Source organism: Festucalex cinctus, chromosome 2 (assembly GCF_051991245.1).
Source record: "Festucalex cinctus isolate MCC-2025b chromosome 2, RoL_Fcin_1.0, whole genome shotgun sequence".
NCBI classification, from domain to species: Eukaryota; Metazoa; Chordata; class Actinopteri; order Syngnathiformes; family Syngnathidae; genus Festucalex; species Festucalex cinctus.
Window position 1 is genome coordinate 8,521,030 of NC_135412.1, and position 13,000 is coordinate 8,534,029.

The window sequence follows — 13,000 nt, forward strand, 5'->3', positions numbered from 1 at the left end:
GCCACAACTTGTCCCCCGGCCATGAGTTTGAGACCGTTGGTGTATCGCAATTTTCACATCACTTACACCACTCTCCATCTTCATTCTGTTTTGCTGATTCAGGACAACCAAATACTCAAAATTCTCATCATGAATCCAAAATTTAAATCATTTCTCTACACAAATAAATAGCCATGTTTTCAAGTATGTGTGTGTGTGTGTGTGTTTGTGTGCGTGCGCAGGCGTGTGTTTGGGTGTGTGAGGACTGCACCACTCCTGCTAATTTGTTTCAGCTGTGAATTCTGAGGATGCGAAAAACTAGCACAATGATGAACTTGATACATCACAGATACAAGCTGTTGCACGTTTCGTCGATTATATGCATGTTTTGAAAGGTTTCCCATTTTTAACAAAGTGGTTCAAACTCCGCAATGGTGTATTGGGTGCATAAAACAAAAAGACACGCAAACAGATACACACGGTACCGATAGCATTACAGCTCACCAGCAGATGGCTTTGACTATGTTTACAGGAACTAGGAAGTTCCATTTCAAGAGCCAACCATGTCATATCATCATCACTCTGAAAATCATCTCACATTTTCTCTAACAGCCAGTTCACACTCAGCAACATTTCAGGACATACTGTCACTGTGATCATTCCAAGTTTAACGCCACACAATTATGCCTTATGTCTATTTCATTAGACAAGTCTAATAGATGTTGATGAAACTTTTGAGGAGAGTTGAGAATGGTCCAAAGAATATTTTTTGGTTGAAAATTAATCCACACTAAACTATTTTGTATTCAGATGCCCAATCTATTGATCTGTGGACCTTTTCAGGCTGTTTTCCGGGGCCACCTCCCCATCTGCCCCCAACTTTACACGCCGCTGCCTCAAGCCCAATTCACACTGGCTGCGGAACGGACGCGGTGCGTTTTCCGTACGGCGGCCGCACAGACGCCGCAAGGATAGAACACATCAAGTCTACGTGTCAATTCACACCAGCTGTGGTGCGTCTGCGGCGCGGAATGACTGCGGCGATGCGGAAGGTTTCCGCAAGCGTTCTATTTTTTCCGGACACCGCATGCGGAAGAAGAAATTACATGAGCCGGACAGGAAGTTGGGCGTCTCGCATCAAGGTAAATCCGGTATATTTCAAAATTAAACCATTTGCGTTTTTTTTGGGAGGGAAGCTAGCTAGCTACATAGCATGACCTGAGTCGGACATTTAATACAAAAAAATGAGCTCAGAATAAATTAAACATGACTATTTTATCATAAAACGTACTTACCCATGGTAGAACAGCCATGGTAGAAGTCCCAGAAATAATGTCCAAAAAGCATATCGATGTGAAAACAGGTAAGTGTGGCTATTGTTTGCAAACAGGACTCTACACGGTTGTTACTGCGTGAACTCAACTCTCCAGCGTGAACCCCACGTGATCTTGTGGCCTGTCGGGAGCAGATTTCCGGACACGCAACGCACGCGGTGTGAATTGCAGTCCTTACGGAAGCCGTGCGGAATCCCTACGAGAAACGCATCGCGTCCTTTCCGCAACCAATGTGAATTGGGCTTCAGAGGGTCCATCCACTGTTATTGTTACAATACACTAGCTCCCAACCAAAACACAAATCCAGGAAGACCTCAGTTTGCTTCTTCGAGTTGTGTTTCTCCCCAAATTTGTAAGTCTGAAGGTTTCGTAGTCTATCACTGATCTACACTAAAGAGGAAGTAAAGTTATAACTGCAATAAATATTCATATGAAAAACACTTATAGGCCATAAATAGAAAACAATCAAGTGAAAAGAAACGCACGTGCCTCTTAACGGTTCGAGATTTGATCCTCATATTTCCATTATGAATTAATACAATGCTTTTTCCATTTGCTTCATTACATTTGTTGTTGTTACATGATGAAATTTGCATCTACATAACTACCCTGTGAACCACAATCAAGGCTTTCCTTCGCAGATACCTTTTTGTTTTAATCTGCAGCGAGCCAAAATGAAAAACGAGGATCTGGAGCCATCACCACTGCCAGAAACCCGGTGGGGTTAATAAGTGAGTGGAGAAAGAGGAAATACACACGAGTGAGAAGCCGTGATTAATGACACTGTAAAATGGTGCCTCATAGTACACAGGCGACCTTAGGAAAACACACGGCATGGCTGAGCTGCAGTTATCTCACAGCATTCATTCTCTTAACGAAGGCAAACATTGTCGAAACGGGTGATGGATTGCACTGTCGTATACTGCGTACTCGAATTACAGAGTTCCCATGAATGTGTTGCTTCATATGGCTTTCCTTCATTTAATGGCTGCAAAACATCACAGTTGAGTCTGATATGAATGTATTTTTAGCTATATAAGACAGATCGTTGGGTCTGAATGTGAGTGGTCACCATACTGTAACCACTAGGGGTGTGAATTGCCTAGTACCTGACGATACGATCCGTATCACGATTCATAGGTCACGATTCGATTCAATACCGATTAATCCCGATATGAATTTACAAGTCGATGGTTGCGATTTTTTTTTTACTCAAATTTAGAAAATACCATTCAGTAAACTTGTACATGTACACTGTAAGATTTGTATGAAAATTTATTATTTATTGATCTCAAACTTCAGTTTTATAACTGTGAGCCACTGCATTTAACAAACAGGTTGTAACCTTTTTTCATATTAGAACAGCATTGAAATAAAATATTAAGGCTTAATGTTCCATTAATATAACATTCTTCCATGCTTAAGGTGTGAAAGTTAGACGTTTTGTTGAATATTTTTTCATCAAAAATGGATGTTAAAAAATCGATTCGGCTGCCTATTGAATCGATTCGAGAATTGTGTGCTTTAATATCGCGATATATTGCCGAATAGATTTTTTTTAACACCCCTAGTAACCACCCTCCATCCCCCACTGCTCTCATCCTCACCACCATGGGGAAATGCACAAAGCGTCCCTTGTGAGACGACACAGAGACCTGAGTGACCCTCTTTAATATCATCGTACTCGCCCACTGTCATACAACGCGCGCTCTGGCAAGCGCGGAGCCGTCCAGCCGAGGCAGCCTCACTTGAGTCGTCCCGCTGACCTTCAGCGAGCCCCCAGGTCCTTGGCGTGACGCACAAACAACACACTGTCCGAACTGAGCCGCACACTGCATGTCAGTCGGTGGATGTGACGTGGTGACAAACATGGGAGACATTTTACCACAATGTCTGCTCGCCTAATATTAGCCCATCATACAGTACTGAGATGACATTTGAAATGGACTTATATATGTCATGTTCTGTGAAAGTGAAACTTCAAAATTGACGTTTTTAAAGTAAGGTTTTTAAGTAAATAGCCGAGTGTGAGCCTTTTAAAAGATCAAGGGGTTTGTTTCAAAAGCAACATCAAAAAAAATATACCACAAACACTGTTTTCTTGTGCACATCCATATTTAATGGCGTTCTTAGCAACCATGGACTTCCCGGCAATGTTTAACTCACTGATGATTACATGCATTGCTTTGTGAGAAAATTTGCTTTCCATGAAAACAAAAGATTAAAAAAAAGAAACAGACTCGTTAAAAAAGCGATCCAAGAATGGAAATTATCCCCATATTTGGATTACAAAGATTCGTTTGTGTGTCGATCCACCGATCCGAAAACGGCGATCGCTTCTTTTAATATAATATGGGGGTAAACCTGCATTAAGCAGCTCCAGATTAGCACAGCAAGCTTTTTTTTTTTAACTGCGCCGATGGAGGTCGTTGTTAACTAGAGCCAATATGGAATTATTAGAATGAATGCTCATAATTGTTTGACATAGTTTTAGGCCAGATGCCCTTCCTGACACAACCCTCTGCATTAACAATGGTTTGGGACCTGTCTACAGTTTGCACTGGGGTGCTGGCTCCCATCCTCTCCAGACCTAAACCCTGTTGAGAACATTTATAACATCTATAATATTACCCAGTCCAAGCAGCAGCTCTAGGAGCTGATTGTGACATCCTGCAAAGAAATTCAAGCAGAAACGATCCAAAAACTCTTGAGTTCAAGTACAAGAATTGTGAAACTGCTATCAAATAAGTGGTCCCATATTAACTCATTCACTGCCTTTGACAAGTATACTTGTCAATTGTATTTTTTAGAGCGGTGCTAAATGGGGGCGAATCTGAGCATGCTCCACTGTAAATATCAAACTTGGAAACAACTTTACTGATGCCCAACCACCGGTAGATGACATCATAGCCCCATTTTATAGGAAATAAACACAGTTTCAGAGTCCATGGGAGAAATGGCTGTATTTTGGCAAACCTACATTTTTCTGCTGTCAATTATAAAAGAACGGGACGGGACAAAAAGTAGGGAGTCTATTCTGTTATTTGGTAGATTCGGTTTATATATAATTATTGAATGGAATATCACGTGAGTATTGGAAATGTAAAAAATTTCTATAATGACTGGCAGTGAATGAGTTTTAAAATGTAAATGGAACTTGACCGTTACGATGTTTTTGCCTTAAATAGCTTTTGAGTTTAGTAAATATTAGGGGTGTGAATTGCCTAGTACCTGACGATTCGATTCGTATCACGATTCACAGGTCACGATTCGATTCGATACCGATTAATCCCGATACGAATTTATAAGTCGATTGTTGCGATTTTTTTTCATTCAAATTTAGAAAATACTAATCAGTAAGCTTGTAGAGTGTAAGATTTATATGAAAATGTATTATTTATTTATCTGAAATTTCAGTCTTATAGAGGTTGTAATCTGTTTCATGTTTGAACAGCATTAAAATTAAATATTAAGGCTTAATGTTCCGTTCATATAACATTCTTCCATGCTCAAGGTGTGAATCCTAACCCGAAGTCAGACGTTTTGTTGAATATTTTTCCATTAAAAATGGAAGTTTAAAAATCGATTCACACACACACACACAAAAAAAGAGGCAATGATGATAAGACGTTGAATCGGTAAGACTACCGAATGAACAATTCTGAGCTCTTTAAAAAAAAAAAAAAAAAAAAAAAACGATTTTTTTTTTACCACCCCTAGTAAATATGACCTCCTTAATGCTGCTGCTGAAAAAAATAAATAATAATCAATGTTTTCAAACTGTCGTGCAAAATATTTTGGAAGAGCGCAGTTATGGTAGCAAGTTTTGTTCATTTAACTTATACTCAAACGGTTGAAAATTATGATGGCAGTCATTTGCATCAACTGCTTAGGAGAATCAAAGAAGAATATCATTTGCACAGTAATTTGGTAGACGATATAAAGGTGTAACTTATAATTGTTATTAATTGGGATGAGCATTTGCCATTTGGCAACATGCCCGGATCTATTGCGTGAAAAAGATCAATTATTCTAATTGCCACCAATCTCAATCTCAAAATGAATGTTATGAACATCCTAGTTTGATGCCAGTTGTATTGAGAAAACAATGAGAAACTCAACAACTGCGCCTCTGCTGTTTACATCCAAGTAGTACACTTCATTTAGCCACAATTGCTTCAAAATGCAACGAGTCAGCAATCATCCACACAATCGACAGACTTCTTAACAATCATTTAAGCACTTGATTGATTGCCCTGCTCATCCCTTAAATGTGACTTCTTTCTGCTCACTTTCATTTTTTTTCAAGAATTAAATCAATCAATAAATGAAAAATGGAATGAATCCCTTATCTGAAATCGCCTGTAATGTTTCTGTTTGTTATGGCAGGATGACATGAAATGTGTTGCTGAGACAATATTAGACTATTGCAATTTGACTATCCTCCATGCTTGCCCTCCCTTCTTTGTCACTCCAGTAGTGTGCTCCAAACTTTTCCACTCCAAAACCTTGCTCTGGTCTTTAAGAACAATGGTACGAACTGAAAAGCTTTCCAAATCTCCAACTGTCAAGTTATTTTCTGTCCTGTTTCCCATTCGCCAAGCACGATGAGCAAAGCAAGCAGCGAAACCAGTCAGATGTCAAGCTTTCTTACCTGTTTCCAAAGGAATTTGTCCTCCTGGTTGATCTGCCAGGTGGTGATCACGTGTATGATGGACAGGACAGCTCCGCTAAGCACCGCCGCCCTCATCCTCACAGGCAAGAGGGTGTAGATGATGTAAATGAAAAACACAGACCACCAGATGCCCTCTGAAGCACTCCGGGGTGCCACCATGAGCACACCAAAGACTTGGACTGACACCAAGACGCCGATGACCAGGTAACTGACCATCCACATGTAGTCCTGATGGAAGCCATTGCGGTTGCACACCACCATAAGAGCCATGAAAAGCGCCATTGCCACCGACAAGGCGGACGAATAGGCCACGTGAGGGGGAGCGTGGACACAGTGGAAGGTCAGCATGATGCCGCACACAATCACCAGGACGCCCATCAGCATGGTCAAAGAGCTCTGGTTGAGCCTGAAGAAGTATCGCTGGTATAGGCGTTCCAGTTTGCGGGACTGGAACTTTTTCGATTGGAATACCCGCACCACCCTGAGCCAACAGTCGGCAGCCGTCACCACGTTGCCGCTGTCGTCTCCCATGTCGCCGCCTCCTCCGTTACACCCGCCTTTCCTGCCCTTCAGCTCCCCGTCCTCAAAGTCCAAGTCCACCGACTTCAGCCCCACCCCTTCCCGATGGGGCCCGCCCCTTTTTCCGTAGTGGTCCTCCTGCCATCCGCAACGGGCGCCAAAGCTGCTCCCGCCTGCCATGGCCCCCGCCATCCCTCCACGATGGTGCTGGTGGATGGGGGGGATGGAGGGATGCTCCATCGCATCTGGATCCCGCAGACAGCTCATGTAACGTGGGTTGCAGAGAGATGAGCCTCCCCTCCGTTTGGACTTCTTGCCATTGCGCTCCCCCCACGCAGTCTTACGGTCATCCACTCTTGCGACTAAGAAACCACTGAACCAGGACATTCTGTGTGAACAAAGTGACACAAATAGATCAAAGACAAATTTGTACAATTCAAGATCATGCTGGATTTTTATTTATTTTTTTGGTCATCTTACCTGTTGGGGTTCTGGTACATGTCCCCGCCCTTTCCCTCACAGCCGGCTCACTCATTTATACAAAGTTTAGAAGGTTTGAGTGGGTTCTCGGAGCCACACTGCAGGGCCGCACACTGAGAGTGACTGGATGGGGTCAAAATGTGTGCTACAAAGCTCCAGATGTCTGTGCCAGGGACGTGATCAAAGCACCAAGGTTCGTGAGAGGACCGATCTCTGCTGTCAGGCCTATCTCCACTGTTTTCTCTCGGTCTAAAGGAGAAATTTAAATATAAATACAGAGCAAGAGTTACTCAGATGTTGAAGTTGAGAAACATCCATTTTGGAGATGAGAAGATCAGGCATGTGTAACCCCGTGGACTTGTGGTTAGCACTTCTCCCTGAGGATCTAGGTTCAAATCTCAGTTCAGGCGCTCTGGTGTGGAGTTTGCATGGTCTTTATTAGGCTGTGTGATTGATTTGATAGGACTTTTAAAAATCAGGTCTGAATCCATCAGCACTGCAAGTTTGGTTGCTTGGTTGGTTGTTTTTTTTTTATTCCGAAAATACAAATAATATACACCACATGTGAAAACAAACAAAAGAGAAAAAATGTGCATAGACAGAAAACAGAACAGCAATTTCACCTACCGGTACATGTCCGGTAAAACTTTTCGGACCTGGTCTTTGTTTTTGACAGTGACGCCAAATGTTGATTAACAGCAATCCTCTTTAATTTATTGCCAGAAAAAAAATTCTCAATTTTGTTTTGGTTTAATTGACGGAAATTTCGGTTCATCCCAGTTGTTAATTTGCTTTAGACAGTGACACTGACACATCTCATCATTTGAGGACATTGATAAGATATATCATCCGCATAGCCATGAGCACCAACACTGGCGTTCTGAAGAATTTAAAGCAAGTGCAGCATATACAGGCTGAACAAAAGGGGTCCAAAGACCAGAAAGTACTTGGTCTTAAAAAAATTCCCAAATTTTTACAAAAGTGTCATTTACGATAAGTCCTGAAAGTGCTTCACTAACCAAAGCACTCGAAAAAAATCACATGTGCTTCTTAAGCTCAGCACAACCTCGCTTATTGGTAGCTGAAGCTAATGCTAATAGCCTAGCCTAGTGAGTTCCACATTAATTCAGAGCCCAAATCCTATTATATGCGCATTATTCCTCAAGACGTGTACCATATTCTTGTTTATATTCCACTGCCGAAAAATGGTTTTGAGAGCCTCCCAGATTGTCGTTGCTGTGTGTGAACCTGACAACTTTTTAAAGTTGCAGTGCTCATTCATCCATTACACCGTCAAGCTGAGCATAGTCACTGGACTAACGTCATCGGTCATTATGTCTGTGTTAAAATTGATGTCCCGCACGTTGTTGTCTATCAGAGAACCAACATGTGTAGACAACATTGTAGAGGTCCTTATAAATGTGTCTGAAAAGTGACATTGGATTGGAATAAAATAAAATATGGGATTCCGTCAACGACGGGCCAACAGAGAGAAAGAAATGCCCACCTCTGGTAATAAACCCACCAAAGTGGCTAGTGAGCGTACTCTCGTCACCCTTCCAAATTCACCCGCATTTGGTGGGTTGGCGGTTTTAACGTCAAATCCTTTTGAGGACAAGCCAATGGATGGTTGGAGATTAGGAGAGACATACAGTTAAATTGTAGACTATGATGATAATGAGATTTTAGTCTTCCTTTTACTTCATTCTGGCAATAGAATTTAGCATTGTTTTAAATGTATTAAAATAGTCTTGGTCGTGGATTTTATATTCCATTTAAACACAGATTAGGGAGAAAAACAATTGGGGTCACACAAAACAAATGATTTGTTCGGTATACCTGACATGAACCAACACATTGTGATCCCTTGCACAAGACACTCCTTTTTGGTAATGCATTTTGAGAGAACTATTGTACTTTGCACTTGCATTTTATTATTACAACTGATGATAAAGAAGGAGTAATAAATACAGATAAATGCCACTGGACAACAGGACTCTGTCAAGATGAATATCGCAATAGTAGATAATATTCCCCATGGCGAGGCTGGAAATGAGGGCCCTGCAGCACATCCTTAAAATCGCAAAAACGTCTTGTATGTTAATACTGAGAGTCGTGTTTATAGTGTCTCAGTGACCAATATTATTGGTGATTCAGCAAACCAGTCTGACTGCACATTTACGTGGAGTGGTGACTAGCCTGTCTATAGTCCAGGCAAACAAACCAACACATTAAGATGGTGTTCGGCAGACAATTTTGATGAATAGGGCAGTTGCTTGGGCGTGGCCAGTTCATTTTTGGACCAGAAACACAGTCACGCGACTGAGGGAGTATAGTCGTACGAGGCAAAACTTGTAAACTGACTCGCTATTTCACCAGAAATATACTTAACAGATGTGTTATGGTTACAACAAACCTCTGCTCTTTCAGTGTCTGCCGCTATGTGTTTGTGACCGGGATTGAATGAAGGGGAATGTCTACGCTGGGTTCAAGTATGTACAATTAAACGGCAGTGATTTACGCGAAAAAACGTCACCGAAGACACGTATATGTGCTCTCTACATTTTGGGGCCAGCAGCTGAAAATCCAAACCCAATATGAGCTGACTGTAGGTATGTTTATCCTCTGCTTTCTTAGCATTAGCCTTGCTAGCTGCCTGCTACAACGTGCTAGCTTCTATACATCATGGTGTAAATGCACCAAAAATACCTCGAGTTTACCTACGGAGGCCACTGTTGCTTAGATGTGAAAATTAATATAAAGTATCAGCGCTATAGAACCCTTTGCCTACAACAACATGCTAGTTGATCAGTGATGTGAGCGGTCAACTGTGTCACCCCGCCACTTTAACAAAAGTAACTAGACAGAAGTAGCAGCCCAAAGGTAGGTTTAAAATCTTCAAATGAAAATCGTGACTTAATGTGTTTCATTTTCCTGAAAATTAGCGACCAACACGAGCTAGCAGTCATCTAGAGACACCGGAATCCCAGCAATGATCATAGGCTACAATAAATCTTACCTTTCTACAAAAACTGCTTTCTTTTCACCCACCGTTTAAGCTGTTCCAAAGCGCGTTTGTTGATCATGTTAAAATTTTACGGCTGGGACGTCGTTCTCTTCCAAACTGATGTGTACGAGTGTGTCCTACTCTGTTATTTTGTCCGACTGATGCATATTAATGAGGAAAACGTGATGTAATTTAAAATCGACCCTATCAGACGAAATCACATTTGAAACTTAAGTGTTTTACACTGTTATTGGTTGCATCCAGGGTCATCGCTGCTTATCCCATTCAGCGTTATGATGAGGAAGATGGAGTTTATTCCAGCTGATTCATACCGCCTTTCCAAACCGACTGTCTTTCTTTCAAGAAAGTGGGTGTGCTTTGCCAGTTTATTTATCCCTTAACCAAGATCACCATCTGAGAGGAGTAATAAAAAAAAATATGGCAAGTGGTTCATGAAGCTTAATTTTCCCATCACTAAGATTCATATGCATCAGGCGCAGCAAGACACGCTAACAACAACAACAACAACAACAAAAACATAATGGAGGAGAATAACGGTTTCCTGTAGTGTTAAACCAGCATAAAGTACCTCAATGCTAATGCCAAAAATAATATTATATTTATTTGGGATTTTGAATGAAATGTAGGACAAAATTAGCATACTAATAATAATAATAATAATAATAATAATAATAATATCTTTATGTGAGTTGATTTTGAAAACACACAAAATTCAAAGTTCTTGCACATAATATTGGTTTACTGTTCATCAGTTTTGTGCCATCTTTCATTTGTATGCAATGCAGCCGTTTGCATGGAGAAAACTTCCACAGTACGTAGTTATTTTTTGTTTGCTTTAACACCTATGTAGCTGAGGAGTGGATCTTTTATATGTTGCTGCTGTTGGGCCGAAACCGCCTCCTATGTCAACATTTTCTCAATTTCATATTATTAACAGATCTAATATTGTATACTATTATACTGTTCTCAATATACTTTATTTTTATGGATTTATTTCAGCCATCTGGATCTCACCTTAAATGTTTGTTTTTGCTTTTAAAGCGCATGTGATGACACAGCATTTTTGTGACACTTGCGAGGTTGCACACCTTACACCTGCGATTCAAATGCTGCAAAACTAGTGTCACTCATGAAAACCCCACACACTTCACACTATTTCTACGGTGAGTTTGCACTGCCATTTAAAACATCTGAGGCCCGCAGACCTGCATTTTGAACTGTGGAGCATGCTGTGTTGATGAAGCAAAAAATAGCATTTCCTCGTTACATCTTGCCTGCCTGAGCCTTCTCTTGCACGTCCAGGCTCTCCTCCTCCTCCTCCTCCTCCTCCACCATCGACCAGATTCAAGGAGACATCCCTCCTCCCTTCCACCTTCTCCGGCGTCGTCCCTCCTCTCCCCTGCACAAGGTCGACCGGCCTCGACCGGCGTGGACCCACTCGCGTCGCGGTGGTCTCTACGAGCGTGGAGCTCGCTTGGAAGGGAGGGAGGTGGGCGGGTTCGGGATAAGGGAGGGCGTGAGGCTGACTATTCCTACAGGGGCCTCTTTTTTTTTTTTTTTAACCGGACTGCCGCTATATTGGCGCTAACTCCCTAACCCCCTACACATACACACACAAACACGCCAAACAAAGTCATTCGGCTTGCTCTATTTTCGACGTGATGCCCGAGCCAGGCTGCGCATCTTTAGCTGCGGTCCAGATGTTCCAAATAATCAAGCGATCTGCGGGGAAATTAGTCACATTCTGTACTGCCGCGTTCAAGTCAAATACAATGTGATGTAAATGGAGGAGAGGGAAAAGGCCACGCACAGGCCGTGTGTGCGGGACCGCATTCAAACCGCGTAGGCTTCTTGTTACATAACAGCGTGGCCTATGTGACAACCATAGCGGGGACCATTCGTCCAGCGGGCCAGTGGACCGACACAGACACGCCGCTCGCAGCCATTTAGCCTTTTTTTCGATTCGAGCGCACCAGCATCTTCGCAATCGTTTATTGACAGCGACACATGCAATTGCCGCTGCACATTCCTCAGCATCATTCGGCGATTGCAATTTGTTACAAACTGCACGAGAAGCAGCGTCCAGTCAGGGGTTTTTGGGACTTTTATTCATATTACATCTGCAGCCGCGCGTCTATGACGAGCGACAACAAGAAACGCGGCAACGGCGCGGCCCGAAGGTCCAACGCAGATCCCGAAATATGTTGTTATTAGCGCCAGAGTGGGAAAACATGCACCCGCCGCGTCTCATTTGCCAACAAGCAAGCAGCAGAATGGCGGCCTCCAGCTATGTCATTCACTCCACTTTGACGGAGAGTCGCCAGGCGGTTCTATGCAACAGCTTCGGGGACGTATATGTGCCTCCATACGTGTGTTTATGTGTGTGTTTGACATATAATACACATGTCGCTCTGTCATTCTGTGTTGCAAGCGGCAACTCGCTCGAGAGCAAGGCGCGGACTCACCGTAATCATCTCGGCGACCGCAGCGGACAAGCCGATTCGGCGAAGAAGTCGCAGGGAGCGTCCAAGGGTGGAGGAGCATTGGCGGGGCGAGCTGTCCACGGATGGTGCCGCTGAATTGGTCACACTGTGTTTCTCCTCCTGTAATCGTCTTGCTCCACTCCCTTGCATCTCCTCCCCCCTGACCCTCTCGGGCTCCCAGCACCGCTGTCAAGACGAGGGAGGCAATACAGGAGATACGATATCACACTTCCGGGTGTTGCTTTTAAAATAAAACTTTAGTGTGGTGTTCGACTACAGTACGCTATCGTCAGACAATACAGGCGTACTTCATCGGGGAGGGGGTGACTGTTCTGAAAAATATGTTTCCCGCCTTCTTCTTCTTTTTTTTTTTCTTTTTTTTTTTGCGTGTGTTATCATTATTATAATTAATGTGACGAAATAACTAAACATGTATTAAATAAAAACAAGAGTGCCTAAAAAAATAAAAACAACTGAAGCAAACTGACTAATTATAGCAATT

At 42.4% G+C, this 13,000-nt stretch overlaps 1 protein-coding gene across 1 annotated transcript in view; it reads right to left on the minus strand.

The window, feature by feature from the left end:
* The window catches only part of LOC144013589 (adenylate cyclase type 6-like), a 44,390-nt gene extending 31,684 nt beyond the window's left edge, over positions 1 to 12,706 (minus strand). Inside the window, exons 1-3 of the mRNA XM_077512654.1 lie at positions 12,481 to 12,706; positions 6,988 to 7,236; positions 5,968 to 6,895 (exon numbers count right to left, since the gene is read on the minus strand). Of these exons, the coding sequence (XP_077368780.1) occupies positions 5,968 to 6,895; positions 6,988 to 7,007 (948 nt within the window). The 5' untranslated portion in view covers positions 7,008 to 7,236; positions 12,481 to 12,706. The remainder of the gene's footprint in view (positions 1 to 5,967; positions 6,896 to 6,987; positions 7,237 to 12,480) is intronic.
* Positions 12,707 to 13,000: the final 294 nt, after the last annotated feature.